General features: G+C 48.3%; 8 protein-coding genes across 8 annotated transcripts; 5 read left to right on the forward strand and 3 right to left on the reverse strand.

The window, feature by feature from the left end:
- Positions 1-306: 306 nt before the first annotated feature.
- On the reverse strand, positions 307-1,222 carry T069G_08683 (enoyl-CoA hydratase/isomerase domain-containing protein; the record flags this gene model as incomplete). Its single annotated transcript, XM_056175893.1, has 2 exons — positions 307-823; positions 906-1,222. The coding sequence occupies 2 exons, from the start codon at positions 1,220-1,222 to the stop codon at positions 307-309; spliced, it is 834 nt and encodes a 277-aa protein (XP_056026842.1).
- Positions 1,223-1,918: 696 nt separating this feature from the next.
- T069G_08684 (glycosyl transferases group 1 domain-containing protein) lies at positions 1,919-3,461 on the forward strand (the record flags this gene model as incomplete). Its single annotated transcript, XM_056175894.1, has 3 exons — positions 1,919-2,120; positions 2,196-2,804; positions 2,863-3,461. 3 exons carry the CDS (start codon positions 1,919-1,921, stop codon positions 3,459-3,461), a joined length of 1,410 nt encoding a protein of 469 aa, XP_056026843.1.
- A 918-nt stretch (positions 3,462-4,379) lies between these two features.
- Positions 4,380-5,066, forward strand: T069G_08685 (ankyrin repeats (3 copies) domain-containing protein; the record flags this gene model as incomplete). Its single annotated transcript, XM_056175895.1, has 1 exon — positions 4,380-5,066. One exon carries the CDS (start codon positions 4,380-4,382, stop codon positions 5,064-5,066), a length of 687 nt encoding a protein of 228 aa, XP_056026844.1.
- Positions 5,067-6,874: 1,808 nt separating this feature from the next.
- T069G_08686 (WD domain, g-beta repeat domain-containing protein) lies at positions 6,875-10,243 on the forward strand (the record flags this gene model as incomplete). The annotated part of the gene is made up of 1 exon (XM_056175896.1): positions 6,875-10,243. The coding sequence occupies one exon, from the start codon at positions 6,875-6,877 to the stop codon at positions 10,241-10,243; it is 3,369 nt and encodes a 1,122-aa protein (XP_056026845.1).
- Positions 10,244-10,966: 723 nt separating this feature from the next.
- T069G_08687 (chorismate synthase domain-containing protein) lies at positions 10,967-12,242 on the reverse strand (the record flags this gene model as incomplete). The annotated part of the gene is made up of 2 exons (XM_056175897.1): positions 10,967-12,128; positions 12,208-12,242. The coding sequence occupies 2 exons, from the start codon at positions 12,240-12,242 to the stop codon at positions 10,967-10,969; spliced, it is 1,197 nt and encodes a 398-aa protein (XP_056026846.1).
- Positions 12,243-12,937: 695 nt separating this feature from the next.
- Positions 12,938-14,199, forward strand: T069G_08688 (biotin/lipoate a/B protein ligase family domain-containing protein; the record flags this gene model as incomplete). The annotated part of the gene is made up of 2 exons (XM_056175898.1): positions 12,938-13,912; positions 13,969-14,199. The coding sequence occupies 2 exons, from the start codon at positions 12,938-12,940 to the stop codon at positions 14,197-14,199; spliced, it is 1,206 nt and encodes a 401-aa protein (XP_056026847.1).
- A 1,850-nt stretch (positions 14,200-16,049) lies between these two features.
- T069G_08689 (uncharacterized protein) lies at positions 16,050-17,213 on the forward strand (the record flags this gene model as incomplete). Its single annotated transcript, XM_056175899.1, has 1 exon — positions 16,050-17,213. The coding sequence occupies one exon, from the start codon at positions 16,050-16,052 to the stop codon at positions 17,211-17,213; it is 1,164 nt and encodes a 387-aa protein (XP_056026848.1).
- Positions 17,214-17,735: 522 nt separating this feature from the next.
- Positions 17,736-20,503, reverse strand: T069G_08690 (tetratricopeptide repeat domain-containing protein; the record flags this gene model as incomplete). Its single annotated transcript, XM_056175900.1, has 4 exons — positions 17,736-18,118; positions 18,503-18,841; positions 18,899-20,172; positions 20,241-20,503. 4 exons carry the CDS (start codon positions 20,501-20,503, stop codon positions 17,736-17,738), a joined length of 2,259 nt encoding a protein of 752 aa, XP_056026849.1.
- Between the last annotated feature and the right edge of the window lie 1,008 nt (positions 20,504-21,511).

Consider the following 21,511-nt stretch of genomic DNA (forward strand, 5'->3'; position numbering starts at 1 on the left):
CTCTCTCTCTCATTAGATTTATCATTGGTTTGAGGGTGTAAGGGGGCGGAAATATTGAGTGTTTTTGGAAGGGATAGACTCTGGACTGATAACAAGATGGCTGGGGTTCTTACGTGTTTCGGCGTGTGTGAGTTTTGAGAGAGAATCAAGCATATTAGACAGGAATACAAAACGCAAACGACACAAGCTACAATGATTATCAGTTGGGCTCTGCTTTTATACAGTGATGTCTGGTGTTATTCATTATACAGCCGATATATGGCCTCTCTAGTTTTATGTAGATATTTTCGTTCACTTCTTCATCCCTCACAGCTTCGCCTTGTTCTCCTTGCGCCACTGCTCAACAAACACCTTTCCAAACTCCTTCCTCTCCGCCGCAACTCTCTGATCATTCGCAAACCGTTCATTCTCCGCCTCCAACCCAGCGCCCTTCAACTCCCTCACCAAATCCTTGTACATTTCCGCCTTAATCGTGCCATACACACCCTTCTTGGGCTTCTCCAACAAATTCCTCTCCGTAATAAACTTAATCGCATCATCCACCCCGTTGGGACACAATCCGTCTGCGAGTCCGTCGGCAACGGCTTCCGCGCCGGTGAAGCGGTGGCCTTCGAGGGCGACTTTGCGGAAGATGCTGTTGGAGGGGAGTTTGGCGCGGAAGAGGGATGCCATGGGGGGTTGGAGGGCGGCGCCGAAGAGGACTTCGTTGAGGCAGAGAAAGCCCTTGGGCGAGGGGGCGAGGCGGTAGTCGTGGGCCATGGCGAGCATGAGGCCGCCGGCGTAGGTGTGACCGTTGAGGAGGGCGAGGGTTGGCATGGGGAAGCTGCGTGTTGATTTGTTAGTTGATCGGTTTATATATATATAGAGAGAGAGAGTATGTGTGAGTTAAGAAGAGGCATTCATACGTTAGGAGTCGGTTCCAGACAGAGTAAAACAGGGCCCAGAAGCCGGGCGTGTCAATGGCATGCTGCAGGTCGAGGCCGTTGCTGTAGAACTTGGGGATGGCGCTGGTGGTGATGAGGACGCCGGGCGGGTGGCCGCCGGACTCGAGGAGGTCGAGGGCGGCGAGGAGGGCCTTGCAGACGGCGGTGGTGAGGCGGTTGTCGGGCGGGGAGTTGAATGTGAGGAGGTAGATTGCGGGCTGGGACTCGGTGACGGTGATGGAGCCGCCGGGATGGGGGCCCAGGGGGGGGATGGGGACGGTGAAGAGGGTTTTGGACATGTTGGATATATGAGTGTTGGTGATGAGATATAGACTGAGATGAGATCAGATGAGATGGAGATGACGGAGATGAAAAGGAATGGAATGAGTGATTGTGGAGATGATGGGGTCTGGGGTATTATATAAAAGAAGTTGAAATAAAGTCATATGTAAGATTTATCCTTTTGACAGTTGATGCTGACGATAGGAAAACGTTGAAATGTGAAAGGGCGAGACGGCAACGCGGTAAAGCCCGTTTACGTGATGAGCCTCGGCATCTGCGCGCCGATATGGGGAAACGGGCTTGGATGGATTTTGGCTGGTAAGGCTGATGCTGTGTTTGCTCGGGACAAGTAACGGCATGCGGCGGGATGTGACAAGAGAGAGAAAGAGACTGGTTTCGGTACGGTTATTGTGATTATTAAACACGGAATGGCATGTCATTTGGATGGGGCTGTTTGTTGTGTCAGTCACATGTAATTTGATGGACTGAATGGATTGAAGCTCTCTACAGTAATGGGGTCCCAAGGTACGTACTGCATCAGCTAGACGTACAACGCTAACCCTTCTCCAGCCTAGCCCCATCTACCCCACAATGTACCTGTTATCAGCTGTTTGAAGCTCCTCCAAAAAAGCTCCGCAACTCAACTTGGCCACTTCTCGCAGCTTCAATCTCCAAACGAACGTCGCTCCATAAACACAAACCTGCTGCCCGCCATGTCGCCGCAAGGAGACGTGCAGAACCCTATATCGGGCACGCCTCAGGGCACAGTTGTGTTTTTCCATCCGGATTTGGGGATTGGCGGCGCCGAGAGGCTGGTTGTCGATGCGGCGGTTGGGCTGCAGGAGCAGGGACACCATGTGGTCATTTTCACAAACCACTGCGATCCGGGCCATTGCTTTGACGAGTGTCGTGATGGTGAGTATTGCACACTGTCATTAAATATGTTACACTCTTCTTCTTCATAGACATGAACTCATCACCAATTCACAGGCACCCTCGATGTTCGTGTCCGCGGCGCATGGCCCATTCCCATGTCCATCCTCAACCGCCTCACCATCCTCTGCGCCATCCTGCGCCACCTCCAGCTCCTCGTCCAAATCACCCTCTCCGGCGAACTCCAAGCCCTCAAGCCCCGCGCCTTCATCGTCGACCAGCTCTCCGCCGGCCTGCCCCTTATGCGCTTCCTCTACCCCGACACGCCGATTCTCTTCTACTGCCACTTTCCCGATCTCCTGCTTGCCCAGGGTCGGCAGTCGGCGCTCAAGAGGCTGTATAGGGTGCCGTTTGATTGGATTGAGGAGTGGTCCATGGGGTTTGCGCAGGCGGTGGCTGTGAATTCGGAGTTTACAAAGGGTGTTGTTGCGAGGACGTGGCCGAGGTTGAGGGAGAAGGTGGATACGAAGGTGGTGTATCCGTGTGTTGATACGACTTTGAAGCAGGATGATGCTTCAGCTGAGGGCGATGTTTTTGGTAACGGCGACTACAAGATTATTCTCAGCATTAACCGGTTCGAGCGAAAGAAGGATATTGGATTGGCTGTCAAGGCGTTTGCTGCCATTCCCAAAGCGCAGCGCAGGGGAGTTCGTCTTGTTCTCGCAGGTATGTCACGTCTTCCCCTGCCATCTCTTGTCAATCATATAGGACTAATCCATAAAAGGTGGCTACGATCACCGTGTTGCCGAAAACGTCGAATATCACGCCAAACTCCAACAACTCGCCTCTTCCCACTCTCTCAGCCACCACACCCTCACTTCCTTCGACGCCTCCTCCCTCTCTGCGATCCCAAGCGATGCCTCCGTCCTCTTCCTCCTTTCCATACCAAACTCTATCAAGACATCGCTCCTCCGCGCGGCTCGCGTCTTAGTCTACACACCCTCCAACGAGCATTTCGGCATTGTGCCCCTCGAAGCCATGCTTTCTCGCGTGCCCGTTCTCGCTGCTAACACTGGTGGCCCCGTTGAGACGATACAAGATTCCAAGACTGGCTGGCTGCGTGATCCTGAGAATGTAGATGCTTGGTCCAGCGTTATGGGCGGTGTGCTTGACATGCCCGACAGCGATCTTCGTCGCATGGGTGCTGATGGTGAAGAACGTGTCCGATCTCTGTTTGGTCGCAAGAACATGGCCTTGCGGTTGGAATCATCTTTAAACGAGATTCTTGCGAAAAAGCTGGCTAGGTCGTCTTTATTTGTCCCTATTGCGGTCATTGTTTCTTTGGCATTAGGTGCATTAGCTGTCTACGTGCAGTTACAATAGGCATGCTGCTTTCTTTTGGTTTCTTTTTCATTTTGTGTTAGCTACGGCAATTTCGAGGCAATTTATGGACTTTTTGAGAAAAGGGGAGCGATTGATAGATACCTGTAAGATCATGGGATTGATAGATATAGACTGTTTCGCGGGAATAAACACACTTTTCATCATCTCTAAGCGCTTCAATTATCCGTGAGAAGGTATGTTTGGAAACCAAGTGCTGGTGTGTCTACATCTCCCCCCCCCCCCCCCCCCCCCTTTCTCGGCTCTTCTTCGACTTACATTGCATCCTTGGAGTATTATGCAGCAATCTCAAGCACTTCAGAGGTTAAAAACTCTCAATTGAAGAAATCGAGTACTACATACTTCTTTTCGTTTCACAATCAACCACATACTCGCACCTCAGCCAACACGTCTCGCCCAATCACCGTCTGTTTCTCATGTCCGTCATCTTGCAGCCGCATTCGGGGCAGGCACCAATAACAAACGCCTCGTCAAAGTTCCATCAATAGCAGTTTTGTGTAACTACTATGCGACATCATCTCCCCAATTCCCCCCCCCCTCACTTCTCGGCAGCCTGACCAAAGGGCCATTGTTTCCTTCATACACTGATTGGTTTTGTATATAGCCCAGTGAGTGATTTTAAGTTCTATATTGCGAGGAGTTAGAACTGACAGAAAGTGACTTGCTGATTTAGTATCGATAGATCTTCACCTTGCAGCAATGGCTTCTCCGCCAGATACGGCGAAAGATGCATCCACGCGGTCGGAGAAAGGAAATGGAGATGCCATTATGGAGTTCACGCAACTAATAGCAGAATATAGACAAGCAAAAGCAAAACAGGAGGAGCTAAACACTAAATTGCAATGCCATGAGAGTCACCTACAATCAATAAGAGGGTTACGGGAGGCTGTGGAACGGCAAATGAAAGGACTTGAGAAGCGACAGAAGCAGCTGGTCGAAGAAGAAGACCACCTCGTTCCAAAAAAGCACGAACTATTGATGGGTAGAACAAAGGCTAGGGATATTCAAGATGGTGCGCTTAAACAAATGCTACGAGTGCGGAAACTGTGTCGCAAATTGCCACTTGACGGATGCGAAGAAACCAAAACACTCTTTCGAGAGGCTGTGGAGGGCGGAGGCATGGCAGTCGTCAGGCTTCTTGTTGCAGTGACGGCTATAAACAATGGTGAATGGTTACCGTTGATCACTGCGTCTAGCAGAGGGGATATCCGTACCGTTAGGAAACTTCTCTCCGCCGGAGCTGCAGCTGATGGCATGGACAGCATATTTGGTCGGACCGCGCTCAGCTGGGCGAGCGCCGGCGGTAACAAAGCTGTCGTGCAACTTCTTCTCAACAAATCTGCAGATGTCAACTCGCAAGATAACGATGGATGGACGCCAATGCACTGGGCCTCGGAGAGAGGACATGAAGATGTAGTACGCCTTCTGCTTGATAGAGGCGCCCAGATTGGCTATCGAAAGACACTTCGCGGCCATTGTCAATCCATCAGTACCTTGGTCTTCTCTCCTGGCTCAGAGTTCATAGCAACAGGCTCGCACGAGGGCGTCATCGAGATCTGGGATACCGCAACAGGCGAGTGCCAATAAACTCTGCAACATCCAGATCTCACGATATCACCACTGAGACCCGGAATGCCACCTCAGGCCATGGTCGACAGGGGAAATATCGTTCGCTCAATCATCTTTACGCATGGCTCGCGGTTGGTGATTTCTGGATCAAGCAATAGTTCTATCGCAGTCTGGAGCAGGAAAACAGGAGACTGTCAACGAATATTGCAGGGTCATACAAATTATGTCCAAACATTGGCCTCATCGCATAATTCTAAGCTAATAGTATCAGGATCAAGCGATAAGACCATACAGATATGGGAGAGTGAAACAGGCACATGTCAAAGAACACTGCAGGGTTATGATGACTGCGTTTTTGTAGTGGTTTTTTCTCATGACTCAAAGCGGATTGCCTCGGGCGGATTCGACGGACATGTCAAGATCTGGAACAGCGGGACGGGAGAATGCCTTCAGACGCTGAGGGGCTGGCGAGAGGAGGAAGTATTTACATTGGCCTTCTCGCATGACTCAACGCGCATAGTATCGGGCTTGAACAACAACATCATCAAGATCTGGGACATAACGACCGGGCGGCGTCCTCTACAGATCATGTGCCATGATGACGATGTCAATATGGTGGCTTTTTCGCCTGACTCCAAGTTGGTGGTATCGAGGTCGAACAAGAATGTTATTTACGTCTGGGATAGTACAACAGGCAAGTGTTTGAGGAAAATACAAGGCACTGATGCTTCCCCCGGTAAGATGGCCTGGTCGAAGGACTTGAAGTTTATAGCTTCGTCTTCATATGACATAGGCACAAGGGGGGTTGTAATAGTGAAGCTATGGGATGATTTCGTGCTTAGCAGTGTTGTCTGCCCTCACGGAAACCACATTTAGTAGAAGGAGACGAGTCAGGGTGTGGAGGGGAAAGAGAAGAAGACACTGAGACTATAAGCCCTATCATATTCAATGAACATTCCTAGTTATTTTTTACTCTTTCGCAGCATAATTGCATACTCCCCTTCAGGGATTGATTGGTAAGGCGTATCGTCGCCCAGCCGTAGGCTTACCCACATGTACCTACATGTACATGTAGGCACCAATGTTGTGAAATCCTTCCTTAGTCCGCAGCCCAACTCGTCGCATCTCAAATTACTTTGAATAGGACCGGGTAATTAATTCATATGGCCTTTTTTGCTACTTGAGGTCTTGAATGATATCCACTGCAACGAGCTCTACCGATGAAAAGAGTTACTCCCACCAGACCTGATCCACTAACGCAAATGTTTAAGCTGAAGGGCTTTTCATAGCATCAATTTTATCGCACGGAAGAGCACGGCCATGTTTGTCGGTAGGCATCAATTCTCAGACCCCCCTTTGGGCGCTACTTGAGGAGCCTTGGGAGCCTTGTCCACGCTTTCTTCAACAGCAACCAACTGCATATTACAGAGCGCTAATGCGTTGCCGCCCAATCAGCGTCTCTCCTGGGTGTCACACCACATGCGCTTTGCCGCCGCTTGCTGTACAACACACGGGTAACTAAATGTAGTGATATATCAACAAACTACGCCTTCATTTGGCGCTCGGTCTCGACAACAGCCGCCATGGGCATGGGTATGGGCATGGGTACGGCGAGATCGCCCAAGAGGCGTTGGACTCCTAAAAGGAGCCCAGCATTCTTCTCATGCCTTGAAAGCGTCAAACAACCAGGTCCCCCTAATTGAGAGTTCGATTCATACGCCTTCGCCCTGCTCCATACGAACCCATCAGCTGCAGAATAGGATCCCGGAACTGCAAAAGAAGGCATTGGTTGCCTTCATTAGGGCAGCTTATGCCTTGAATTGGCCATGCGCCTGATCAACACCAAGACGCTCAAGCTAGAGGAATTCTCAGAAGGCAGCATTCCTCCGTATGCGATCCTTTCGCATACTTGGGGAAACGATGCAGAAGAGCTCTCGTTTCGTGAAGTCGAAAATGGGATAATTGATAAACCAGGCGTTGTTGTCCGAAATGGGACGACGGACAAGCTAGCAGTTGGATCGACCAAGCTCCGAGGATGTTGTCAACAAGCCGTGGAAGACGGCCTTGGATATGCCTGGATCGACACCTGCTGCATTGACAAAACCAACTTAGTGGAGCTCAGCGAGGCCATCAACTCCATGTTCCGATGGTACAACCGCGCGACTGTCTGCTATGCCTACTTGTCTGACGTCCCCAACGGCGATGACCCCCCGAAGCCCGAGTCGAAATTCCGATCAAGCCGTTGGTTCCAGAGAGGATGGACTTTGCAAGAGCTTCTTGCGCCAAAGCACTTGCGGTTCTATAATGTAAAATGGCGGTACATAGGCACCAAGGGAACTATAAGCAATGTGATTAAAGACATTACTCATGTGCCCCGGCAATTCCTGTTGGGTATTTCCAGGCTGCACACTGCAAGCGTTGCGCAGCGCATGTCATGGGCCGCAGGAAGAGAAACAAAAAGGGCAGAAGACCTCGCATATTGTCTACTGGGTATATTTGGTATATCAATGCCAATGATCTACGGAGAGGGTGGTGAGCAGGCCTTCTTCCGGCTACAGGAACAGATTATGAAGACGACGAGAGATGATTCTATCCTCGCCTGGGACCTTGACGACAAATTCTACGCGTCTCATCCCCGAGACCGAGACGGAGGCGTACTGGCACCTGATCCGTCGCATTTTGCAAATTCTGGCCAGATCATCGCTCGGCAGCACGCTGACAATCCGCTTCACTCGCTCGACATGGTTGGCGGTAGCCTTCGTATTCATCTGCCGCTGCTTACGACAGCCTCTGGTCAGATATTTGGATTGCTAAACTGCGGACCTGCTCTGAATCCTCACAAAATCGTCAGTATTCCTCTTGCAAGAGCAACACCGGTTGCATCTAATGAATATGTCCGGCCCAGGAGAGTGCCTTCAGTGCTGCGGACGGTGGCCGCGTCGCGTCCTCCACCCGAGCTTGTCCACATCAAGAAAGATGGCCAGAACGATGCATTCATAAAGACTAATAAAAAGCATTGGCTTTATGAAGAGGATTTGTTTGCTCAAATCGACCTGACCTTGGTTGACGTAGAGCCTACATCTTGCTGGGATACGCAAACAAACTTGATTTCTCCGCTAAATTCCGATGACTCTTCAAGTCTCATCTTCCTGCGATTCCGCCATGCTAAAGCTGGATCTCAAGATTTTGTCACAATACTGGAAAGGTCGCAGTTGGAACTTGACACCGATCCTCAGCTCGCCACTGTGATATGCAGCACTGTGACATGCAGCAGAAACTCGCCACTGCAAGAGGTGGCCGAAGATCTTCGGCTACGACTTGCATCTCCGGAGGCAACCGGAAAACAAAGTGCTAGGAATGAAGTACTTCAATTACGCATCAAATCGGAGCCTGCTGAAGGCGGCATAATATCTATCAAACCGGAAGCCATTCTTTTTCAGGCTGATGCCACCGTTCATACATTTGAGAATGCAGATCTGATTCTGGACTTGAAACGGCTCATCAGAGAAAGAAGAGAAATAATTTCGCAGAGAGATGGGTTGAGAATCAGATCAGAAGCCTATAGCGACCATGTACGGCTAGCCGGAGAAGAGCGAGACAAGGTAGAACGACAAATAAAGGAACTCGAGGGAATGAAGAGGAGACTCGTCGAACAAGTAGAGGATAGCGCTCGAGAGCTGCACTACCTTGGACAGGAACAAACAAAACTCGAGGAGAGGCAAGATTACTTATCCAATCAGATGTCACTCGCATATACCCAACTGGACAAACTGAATGACGAAGATAAATACCAAGTTGGCTACGCGCTGTCTCAAGAGGTCGTCGGAAATAACGATGTCGAGGTGATTGAGCACATAGTTGCCACGATCTCTGAGGCAACGGCCATGCTGATTGCGGCGTCGAACAAGAGAGACGTCGACACGGTTCGGCGGCTTCTTACAATCGGAGTTGAGCCCGACGGCAAGGATGGCCAGTTTGGTCGGACGGCGCTCAGCTGGGCGAGTGAAAACGGCTCCGAGTCCATCGTGCGGCTGCTTCTCGACACGGGCAAGGTGGACGTCAACTCCCAGGATAACAATGGCCGGTCGCCCCTGCAGTGGGCCTCCGAGAAGAAGTTTGATGATATTGCACGACTGCTACTGGCCAACGGCGCCAAGATGGATTGCCAACGGACGCTCCTTGCTCATGAGAGAAGCGTTTATTCAGTGGCTCTCTCGCATGACTCAAAGCTGATAGTCTCAGGGTCATGGATGGCCATTAAGATATGGGATACTGCCACAGGCGAATGCTGCCAGACGATGCAAGGCCATAAAAGAGGCGTGAATTCTGTGGCCTTCTCTCATGATTCAAAGCTTATAGCATCAGGATCGGATGATTGTACCATCAAGGTCTGGGATGCTGCAACAGGCCAATGCTACCAAACGCTGAAGGGACATGCGATGCAAATTAATTCAGTGGCTTTCTCTCACGATTCAAATCTCATTGTATCAGGGTCAGACGACGACACCATGATGCTCTGGGACAGCGCTACAGGCCAACGTTTACACGTATTATATGATCAGTATAGGGATCACTTCTCGTCAGTTGCCTTCTCTCATAATTCAAAATACATAGTTTCCGGATATGATAGCGGGCGTGCCATACTCTGGGATAGCATCACCGGAGAAGTCGTACAGACACTCGAGGCCCACCACGACTACATCGAGTCAGTTGCCTTTTCCCATGACTCAAAATTCATCATCTCCGGGTCCAATGATAAAACCATCAAAATCTGGGACAGTACGACTGGGAAGTGCCAACAAACACTGCATGGCCACTTGAATTGCGTTAACGCAGTTGTCTTCTCGCACGACTCGAAATTTATAGCATCAGGATCACAAGATGGAACCATCAAGCTCTGGGATAGCGTGACAGGGAAATGCCAACAGACACTAGACAACTGCGAAGCCCGCATTTACTCGATCGCATTCTCACACGATTCAAAAATTTTAGTATCGGGATCGGAGGGTGGGATCATCAAGATCTGGGACACTTCGATATGGTTCAGCCATCGTGTCGGGAATCAAGAAGACGGGAAATGCCCTGAACTCACAACCAGGAGAGAGGGAAAAGAAACCAAAAAACATGGGTATTGTTTCCAAACATCCACGAAACCAGACGTGTCCGTCTCTGTACAACTGACAACGAGAAACTAGGTCGGCTTCATCAACAAGAGACGTATGGGTAGGAAATTCTAGAGGGAGATGGCGATAGTAGTAACTTTCATTTGGAAAGAGCTGGGATTGTATCAGACACTGGAATGGAGATGGAGGCGACAAAGGATACTAGAAAGAATCAGGTATGAAAGAAGCGCGCCTTCATTTTATATGGCATTTGATGCTCTAGTCAGTCATTAGAGCGAGGGCTTCCGCAAATGGAATATTTTGGCGCAGCATTAAACAATACGCACATAGCTACCGCGTTAGATTTGTTAGTTAATACTGTTTTATTGTCTTCGCGTGCCTGTGCACGTATTCATTTTATAGTTCAGATTTTCTTTTCCCATTTTGCTTAACCCCTTTGCTCTGTCCTTGTGTTTAATATCTCGGGAGATGAGGATGAAGTTAAACTTGTTGCTTAGAGCACGTTAGAAGAAATGAGGCGGCTGGATCTTGACCTATGGAAATTTCTCGCCATCTCTATGATTCCTACGACGTATCATAGATATGAATATACACTTTGTCTGGGGTGGGTTTAAATAAGGTAGTTTGAACATCTGGTGATCTCTTCCAAGCACTCTCTCCTTTATTTTTTTTTCTTCTCTCGCCATCCGGTTTGATGAAATGATAACTCCATAACTCCACTTTTAATTTTGCGCTCTTCTTTCTTTTTAACGATTTTTCCTCCAGTGTGGACATGAAACCAATGACATGTACCACTCATGAGCTCTTGCGCATCTGAATAGACACCTGTCTCGCGTGCTGGGCCATGACGGCATCGGCAATAGCCAGAGCAGCCATGGCCTCGACAATGGGCACAGCTCGTGGGACAACACAGGGATCGTGGCGGCCACCGGCAGCGAGCACGCCCTCGCCCGAGGCATCATAGAGGGCAGTGGTCTGCTGCTGACTAATTGTCGCGGGAGGCTTGAAGGCAACGCGGAAGAAGATGGGCATGCCGTTGGAGATGCCGCCCTGGATGCCGCCCGAGTGGTTGGTCTTGGTGACGAGGCGTGAGCGGGGAATGCCCAGCTTGCTTTCGGCGGCGGACAAGAGCTGCTCGGGGGCCGGGGTGAAGGGGTCGTTGTGTTTGGAGCCCTTCATCTCGGCGCCCAGGAAGCCGGAACCGATCTCAAAGCCCTTGACGGCGGGGATGGACATCATGGCGTGGCCGAGCGTGGCCTGAAGCTTGTCGAAGCAAGGCTCACCTAGGCCAGAGGGGGCGTTGCGGATGATGCAGGTGACGGTGCCTCCCGTGCTATCTTTAGCACTACTGAGCTCCTCGATGAGAGTCTTCATGCGAAGCGAAGTCTCCTCGTGGGGGCATCGCACAGGCAGGAACTTGTCGACGTCGGCGCGAGTGAGGGTCTGGGCGAGGCTGAGGAAGACGGGGTCGGCGCTCATGGCATCGGTGTCGCCAAAGAGTTTGATAGTGCCGACGGAGGTGACAAAGGCGACAATCTCGACGCCGTAGGCCTCGCGCAGCCACTTCTCAGCCACGGCACCAGCGGCAACGCGACCAATAGTCTCGCGCGCGCTGCTACGGCCGCCGCCAGACGAGGCCTTGATGCCGTACTTTTCGAGGTAGGTCCAGTCGGCGTGGCTGGGGCGGGGGTACAGGTCCATAGTCTTGTTGCCGTAGTCGCCGGGCTTCTGGTCCTTGTTAGGGACAGTCATCAAGATGGGAGTGCCGAGAGTGAGGCCATTTTCGGTGCCGGAGTGGATGGTGACGAGATCCTTTTCGTTTCGGGGCGTAGTGATGTTGGACTGGCCGGGGCGGCGGCGATCGAGCTGAGGCTGGATGTCGGCTTCGGTGAGGGCGAGGTTGGGCGGGCAGTTTTCGATGATGCACGAGACGGACTTGCCGTGTGACTCGCCGGCTCTGGATGGGGAGAAGAGGAGAGAGTCAGTCAATCAATTGGGTGTTGGTGAGGTTGCGATTGGGATTGTGGTGGACTTACGTGGTGACCTTGAAGTAGTGGCCAAAGGTAGACATGATGGGCGAAATTGGAGAGTTGAGGAGCTATAGAAGAGATAGATGTAATAAAAACACAAGATTGAGAATAAGAGAAATCTCAATCAATTCAGTCTGAGGGAGACAGTCGCGGCGGGAGAGGTTGGAGGAGAGGGAGGTTGTAAGTGAGGTTGAGGTGGAAGAGTTGCAAAAGCAAAATTCATCGGGCGATGACTGCATGCGCTGATATGATAAGCCGATTTCGGTGGCTGCCACCGACTGCATTTCTTTGGTGGGGGAGGGGCAGAAGTCTATTGGAATGGCCTTACCCTAGACCTGTGCAATGAAAATCGGTAATTTGTATGATTGATGCATCTTGGTTGCAATGATGCTGAATAATTAGGAATAATTGATTCAATCTTTCATCTCATAAACCATTGGTTAGTGCAATTGGCCGTGAACAATTTTGAATTTGCTCCAGGCAGTATATGGCTTGTGCGATAGACTACAACATGTCTATAGCTAGTGGATCGATCTTATAGCTGCAGCTACCTAAACAAATAACTGCCGGCCAGCTTCGGCTTGCAGAGATGCGAAAACATCTACGAGCTTCAATTTCTCTCTCAACCAACCTTCCATTGCCTCAACTCACGACGCGCCTCCACCACAATGATACCCTCAATACGCTCTCTATAAAAACTCTACTCTTCTCTTTCATTCTCATCTATCTCTTCAAAATGAAAAACCCACAATTACTAAGCCGTAGAGCCACCAGTCGTCTACGAGCTTCAACTGTCTCATCTCTTCTTCATCGCCCTCTCACATCGCGATTCTCAACAGACGCAGCCTCTCACCCCTCTAATAAAGTCCAAGTCTACCTCTCCAAATCAACAGATCCCTTCCTCAACCTCTCCGTCGAGCATCGCCTCCTCCAAATCACGCCTCCAGACTCAACCATCCTCACCCTCTACGTCAACTCCCCCAGCATCATCTTTGGCCGCAACCAAAATCCGTGGCTCCAGGTCAACCTCAATCGCTTAGCCCAGATTGCTCAAGATCCATCCAATGTCGGGTGGAAAGACTCGCCTATCCAATTGATACGGCGGCGTTCCGGAGGTGGCGCGGTATTTCATGATGTTGGCAATGTCAACTTCAGCGTCATCTGTCCTCCTGAGCATTTTGATCGGAACAAGCACGCTGAAATGGTAGTTCGCGCCTTGAAAGCCCTAGGAAGACCGGATACACGTGTGAATGAGAGACATGACATCGTCATGGATGTAGCCTCAGAAGCAGAAGCTGCGACATATAAAATCTCGGGCTCGGCTTATAAGCTCACGCGTCTGCGATCGCTACACCATGGAACCTGTCTTCTCCGCAGTCCCAATTTGTCGAGCATCTCTGGCTTGCTGCGTTCTCCAGCGCTTGGCTACCTAGATGCCCGTGGCGTCGATAGTGTGCGCCGTCCAGTCAAGAACATTGATGTCGGCAATGACGAGTTCAAAGATGCTGTAATGAGCGAATTTAAGAGCATGTATGGAGACGTTCATTTCCGAGGGGAATTCAACGACACGGCGCTTCAGGTGGAGGAGATACGGCGAGGCTACCAGGAGCTTCAGTCAAAGAGCTGGATCTGGGGCCAGACACCGCGATTTACCTTTTCAACGCATCCTACGGAAGAGGATCCCCGACCTCGGCCAGAGCTACCATTTGATGTCAGTGTTTACTCTTCTACTATGTTAGAGTTTATTGGCTAACATGTTGTTCGAAGTTGAACATGAGTCTTCTTGCTAGGCACGGCGTCATTGATGAGGTGAACATTAAGCATAGTGATGGAGCTACTATCGATGCCTTGGATGCCTCAATATTCCAAGGCGTTTCCATATGGGAGATTAAAAACTGGGCAGCGTCGCTTACTCAAGCTGGGCTCGGAGGCGGCCTCAGCGAGGAAGCAGGGGCTTGGCTAAACGGTATATTTGGCACTGAATACACCAAGATTTGAGAGATTTTCTGTACACTTTAGGGGCTCATGTTTCTTGGATACATATTCATGAACACGTCTGTAAAATAAGTGATTAGGCGCAATTTTCGTATTAGATGTGCAATAGATGCACACAGGAGTCAATATCTGCTAAGAAGAGGCACAGCTGTTCACACGCTCTCAAGAGAGTGAAGCATGCGGCCAAGCGAGACAAACAGTAGAATCATGAAACCAAGTCAATTGAACTATGCGACACTACTGAGATATAAAGTGATCTTGAAAATTCGCATCCTCCTTAAACTTAAAGTATAGCAATCGTCCAGATTCGCATCCAATTATAACCGTGTGCCCATGAGCGGTTGTCCAAGTTGGGCGACGTATTTATATAAACTGGGAGATGTCTATTTGAGTAGAGTGTGTAGATTGTAACATCAGAAAGCACTTTGTTCTTGAGTCGTCATGTTTGGACATCTCAGATTGCTAATCCGTGTGAACTTGAAGCGATAAGATTGAGTTATCAATCAGTGTCAACAAAGACACTGGACCGCAGTCTGCATTTTGTATGACATGATATGTTAATGAGCATTTTTTCTGAGCCTCTAAGGAGTCCCATAGCAATACACGGCGATCATTCCCGCCAGACACGATATATTTGCTTTCAGGAGAAAACGTGACATGTGTGGTACATTCATCATACCCTTGGAGCTCTGCACAACTGACCAATTCTTCATCATCATCTTGTTTACTGTTAGTTGAGATTGAATCTACCCTCTCCATAACGTCTTTCTACACAAGATCCCACACTCGTAACATCCTGTCATCAGAACAATATATAACAAACTGCCAATCAGGCAAAAACATTGCGCATCTCACCTCAATCTTCATGACCCCTCAATGAAAATCCTTTGATCTCATCGTATGAGTTCCACACTCACACAGTTCTGTCATTGGATGCCGAAATGAGGGCTTTGGAATCTTGTGGGAAGATGAATCACCTGATCGAATCTGCTGACCCAAAGCAATCTGCTTTGAACATTTTTGTGAGATTTGTTGATTGGCTGACCTGGTTAATTTCTTCTTATCCTTTGTCTTTTTCGGTTTGTTGAATATCTCCTATGTTGTCTTGTTCCCGTTCTCCCGCCTCTTGGTATTCCTTTGTGGCAATCCCAAAAATTTCAGGGGTCTGGACAGATGACGGAGTTGAGATGTCGTTTTGAATAGCAAAGCGGTTTTCTTTTTGCAACTCTTCGAGCTCCCCTTCATTCGATCCTGGCGCCATTTCTCTTGAATTTGGAGAACGATGATAACGCAAAACGACAGTTTGTAAACTATAGAGAAAGTGAATAATGAAATTCAAATGCTTTTGTCTCAAGCGCCTACTCTGCCCAATACATATTGCAATGAAGACTGAGTACAGGCAGGAGTGGCTGAGTCCAGGGCAAATGACCCATCCCTAAGCTATGACCTCGGAGAAGGGGTAAGGCTTGATTGCTACTGTTTGCCGTACGAAGAGTACTCCGTGGACATTTCTTTGTTTGGCAGTGTAGCTCACCGTGAGTGGAAATTATGATTGACGTCTGGGTGGGAGATCTACCCAATCATACATAAAAAGCGTCTTACCGCGTGATCGTTAGGAATGTGCGGTGATATATGATTAATCCGTAGCTCTCGGGGGTTGTAGGGATTCAACCTTGGTCTACGTAATTTTAAATAGCCTATGATACACAAAGAGCCAACATTAGTATAAATAGGCAATATTTCATGCTGGGCTGCCGGCATCATCAATTCTGACCCTCACCTCAGACGGCCCCAAACACTACACTGGATCAATCATCAAATACCTTTATCGCTGAGAAGCATCTTTCGCAATCATGTCGTCCATCCACGTCAAAGATTTGGATGTTAAAGATGCATCAGAACCGTTATCCTTGGACCTCTATGAAAACATGAACCGTTACGAAGCCAAGCTGCCTTGCGATGTTATTTATGACAGGAGAAAATCAGACCATTGTGTGACGGTGAAACGCCTTCTCTGGGTTGATGGATTGGGACATTCAATCGTGAATGGCGAGAAATCTACAACCAAGCAAGATATGACTCTTGTTGTTCTCAGGATTGTCCTTGCACCATATATCCCAGAGGAGCAGAAATTTTGGTATATGAAGGTGTCTCTGGTTTTTGAAGATATGGAACAGAGTGGCATAAACGAACCCCAGGTCCTAGCATGGGCCCCCGGTAAAGGAACGACGGGTCGGAACGGGGCAGTCATCCACCACGAGAAGTCTGGCGAGAAAGAAAGAAACTTGGAAGTCGATAACTCTGTAACCAGTGCAACTGTTACTTGGAGCAGCGAAGGCGCGGTGTCTTGGGACCAAACATCCTTTGAAAAGAAGCGCTCCTCCCCGACTTTAAATCCAAAGACGAATAATCTGAACGGTGTGTCTTGGTATGTGGAACAGTACGACTCGGGTAATGTCGGTGATACCCAGGAGCTGTTTGTTGCCGTTCTCTTGTCGCGACCAACAGCAGAACCATACCTGGCAAGATTCGAGATTAAAGCCCGAGTGAACACTACGGAAGATGTTAGAAATAGAACAAAGTCGCTCTTTGGTCTCGAATCATTTCATACCGAGCCGTTCAAGATAACTCCACGGGCCAACCAGGTGTGTTGTTATGAAGGCAAAGACATATGGAAATGCATCGATATCAACAATCTGGACAAATTGCGATGTGAAAGAGACATACTCACGCTGGATATAAAATGGGGCCCAAAGTATCAGGTCGAGGCTACGGCTTTGGAAGGTCCAAGTAGCAGTTCGGCAACAACGGATCTTTCCAAGGACAGTCAATCGGAAACCTCGCCAGTTTCCAAGGAAACCCTGGCTCAGACGGCAACCCCATCTGATGAGCCAACCAGTCCAGCCGCGATCGTAAATAGCCAGCCACTGCCAGAGATGAATCTTTCACCCTTGGTTGATCAGGAGGGCCCAGACTCAGTGGTGAACACTGACTCGGATTGGCTGATAGAATTGTAAGAGCGTATTGCTCTGCTAGAAGCTCGGCTGGAGGCTCGGCACTGGAACCAAGGTCTAAGATTTTAAAGTTTCAACCAAGTCAAGTTTAACGAGAAATAGTTGTTAAATCGAGACACTGTTGTATTTTGTGTGTTAGAATGGTACTGCGAGTTTTTTCTTCATTAATATTTCATGAATAACAAGTTTTCATTTTGTTGTCATTCCTTGTTCTATAATGTTAAAGTTGGTGAAATAGATTGGTACTCGCACAGCCGTATCTAGGTCAGTGCTAACTGCATGTACATAACCTATCTAAAAGGTTTATGGTGCAATGTCTGATACCCCAAAGCTGGCATCATCAGTGGCTAATGATCATGATTAATGTAAATTAAGTAGCTTAATCAACACATGATAACATGTAGTCTGATACCATGTAGTCTGATACCATGTAGTCTGATACCATGATTGATGCACCCCAAACAGATCAAATATATGCCATAACCATCTGTATAATATAACTCTATAGTTTTATGTTCGCGGATCTTAAACGGTAGCAAACCTCCAAAATGCGAGTGAGACGATGTGACTGAGTATCGCTTCGACTATGGGTACATATTCACGTGCTTGACCAGGGTATCCTTTCGTCAACCTAGGTGCCCATAAGAATACCAACATCTTCCACATGCAAGCTGCGTTACTGGCCCAAAATAAGATGAGAAGCACCCAAGGCCGCCTTCCCTTCTTAAATTTAGGCGACAGTACTTCCAGCAGCCTCCAAATACCCCGACGCTTGGCTGACTTTATTTCGCAAATAGTGGCCATCTCGTTAAATTTGAGCCGAAGCTCATGCGGAGGTATATCGCCAGACACATTTTGCAGCAATGACATGGCTTCCAGTTCAAGCCGTTTACCCTCTTCAACCATACCTTCAAAATAACATATACTTGAATTCTGCGCCATGTACGTAATAGTATAGTCGTTATTATCCCCGAAAATTTCACGAGCAAGCGCAGCTGCTTTTAGACAAAGCTCCACGCCTTTTAATCGAAGCTCTCTGTTTTCTTCGTAAAGGTACGATTCAGCAAGCGATCGCATTGCACAAGGAATAAGAATATGTCGCTCTCCCAGGACTTCCTGCAGTAAAGAAAGGATTCTCTTTCGAATACTCCTAGTTTTGCCGATCAGGCGTGTCTCGGAAAAGGTGTTTAAAAGGTCCGCTAAATCGACACCCCTGGTATGTTTTCCCCAAGGGAACTCCTGTCCTAGCGATAGAAGCTTGGAGTCAAGCTCTTTAGCTTCCTTATTGTTGCCTGTCAATATATACGTTTCTGCAAGGCTCCCCATAGCATCGACTGTCGCAGGGTGCCTTTCACCGAGAACTTCAGAATACAACGCTAGGGTTTTGATCTTAAGCTTTTTAGCTTCATCATATCGTTTTTGGTCTGCGTATATTGATGCAAGTTCTGCCATAGCATCAATTGTACATCTCTCTTTTTCCCCATAAAGCTTCTGATGAAATGAAAGCCCTTTTATTTGAAGCTCCTCAGCTTCCTTATACCGGCCTTGATCACGATATATCCATACAAGAGTCTCCTTGGTGGTAATGGCGCAGTGATGATCCTTGCCAAAGGCTTGCTCTAAACGTGCCACTATTTTTAATGTCATACTTTCTGCTTCGTCCCATTGTCCCAGATATATGGACATACGGGTGAAAACGGAGAAGATGCATATCCAATTTTTGGGGTATATTTTGACGGGATAATTATTCAATAGGTCGACCGCCCTCTTCGCCATGTATGCTCCCCTTTCTAATGCTCCGTAGAAGCTGAAATATACTGCCACGTCTATTAAGAATGAAGACGTTGTGATAACGTGCTCAGATAGATCTGCCCAAAAGCTGACCTGTATCGCATGGGTTGCATACTTCTCACATACGCGCCTTGTTTTTGTCGTGATTTCTTTGGGGAATAGACTTGTAACGACTCTGAGAGCAGCGGTTGCAAAGTATGTCTCTAGAGTAATATCTTCTGTGTGAAGTTGAAATCGAATGGCATATTGTACGAGCTTATGCATATCGAAGCTTGGCTCATCACAGTTTTCTTCTTTGCGTTCGCTGATGAATGAAAATTCCTTAAGTCGAGATATGATCATTCTCAACACTTCCTCCTCGCTGTGAGATGACGTCTCTTGCCCTGGCTGATTGTCGTTTGATGCAGCGAGGATAAGTGACAATGGAATTTTCTCGCTGTCAAGATATGCGATAGTGTGGAGGACCTTGTAAGTTATTTCGCTCTCTTTCCGAATGTGCGAGATCGAAATATTCCACGTTTCAAGAACACTGTTTGATACATTCGGCCTCCTGTGTCTGTCATGCTGAGACTGTTTCAACATATCCCATCGGCTTTTCCCTTCCAGAAGTTTTGATAAATACTTCTTGATAAGCGTCGAAGTCCTCCTCATGTATGAACCTGCTTGGAAGACGGCTAATGGGAGCCACTGAAGCTCTTGAAGCAATAGTTTGGCTTCTTGGATCTCATCAGCTCCAATATCATCTCTTCTTGTCATAGCCAGTAAACTTTCCGCCTCTTCGATGCCCATATGTGAGATTTGAACACCTCGTAACGAGCCGACCAGACTAACGATTTGTTCATCCCGGCTAGTCCATAAAACAGTCCCTCCAGGACCGTGTGGTATGTACTCGAACAAGCTCTTGATTTGACCCCCAACACCAACACCGAAAAGTGCCAAATCGTCTGCATTGTCGAGAATCAAGAGCCACCGCTGCAGCGACCTAATACGGTGACATACGGTGACGAACAGCTCCTCACCGTTGACTTTATAGTCCAAGCCGAGATTCCTCGCAATTCTTTGATAATCTCTCGTGAAACTTGTTTTATTATCAGCATGCACCCAGAAGATGTCGCAAGCAGGATCTTCATGGCTCCGGCGATAGGCGTAATCGAGGGCTATTTGAGTCTTGCTGATAGGACATTGTATGAGCACCAAGCAGAAGGGCTTAATCCACGTATAAGTGAGCAAAACACTTACCCCGATCCTCCAAGACCCCATAGAGCGGCACCGCAGTAGTGACCGCCTTTAGAACGCGTTAAGTGCTTGTCAATTTTGGCGATAATTTCTGGACGACAAACAATATTTTCATTGGGGGGGAAAGGAAGCATGAAGTGGGCTTTACGCGACGCGTTTGAACCGTAGTTGTGGATGACTGTGGTATCACCCTGATGGATCTGGGTGTTAGACCCAAAGGCATTGGAAGAAATCTTGTGATCAGCACTCATAATTTCGTTCGCCATTTAGGGCTCAAACTCTCGCAGAAGAAATGACGGGCAAAACGATGAGATACAGGAGAGATAATCAACAGTACGGGCGCGTTTTCGTGTGTGTGCGATCTCACGTACTTGCATGCTCCTGCAGCCGACGACCAACAGAATTGGTCTAGTGCGCGAGCCCATGGCTACATACGAGTAACGCAAAACTGGGCAGTATAAGGTTGGGGAACGAGAGGAAAGCCGCGATGGCCGAGAATAATAAAGATATCTGTCGAGGGGTACTATGCTCAATATGAGGCTGTAGGGCTAAGAACAACAACGTACATAGCACCAAGATTGTCCCATAGAATAGATCCTCTGTACTCTACTTAATCAAGCTGTTGCCCAAGTAACTCGATCGTAAAAGGGATGGAAGTTGGTATGTATCTATGTTGCAAGTGCTAACTCTTTTTCTTGAACGCCATATAAATAAGCAGTCCATACCCTCCCTCTCTATGCTTTTGCCATGCCATGGGCATTGTTTGCTCACACTTGAAAGTTAGTTATTTGAGGCTTGAGTTGAGTGAGCTGAATTTATGAGAAACACGTCGCGAGATTATTTATATGCCCTGGATGGAACCTATACTGGTCAATATGAACGGTAGCATGAAAGTGTGCATCGCGATTGAGTCAACAACGATGATATATGTGTACATTGATGTATCAAGGTGAGCAAATAGTTAGCCGGGGTACTTGTATATACCCTTGACGGTCCGCCCCTCTTCTGACTGCAGCTTGACCGTTAATATCGACATCGCAGCCAATTAAGATGTGTGCGCATGTTATATGTATGTGTTTTATAATTCTTTATTCTTTACCATACACTGCGGCTACGCCATATAGCAAGCTCTAATAAACAGGGAGATAAGACAGTCTGAGTAAATATTCTCTTGCACAAGTGGCGCTTACAACGTGTATGTGAATATGAAAGCACCCGTCTTTAATGGTTGAGTGCATACACAGCTCACCACTTATATACTACGAACAACGTTA

This window comes from Trichoderma breve, chromosome 5 (genome assembly GCF_028502605.1).
Source record: "Trichoderma breve strain T069 chromosome 5, whole genome shotgun sequence".
Taxonomy (NCBI): Eukaryota; Fungi; Ascomycota; class Sordariomycetes; order Hypocreales; family Hypocreaceae; genus Trichoderma; species Trichoderma breve.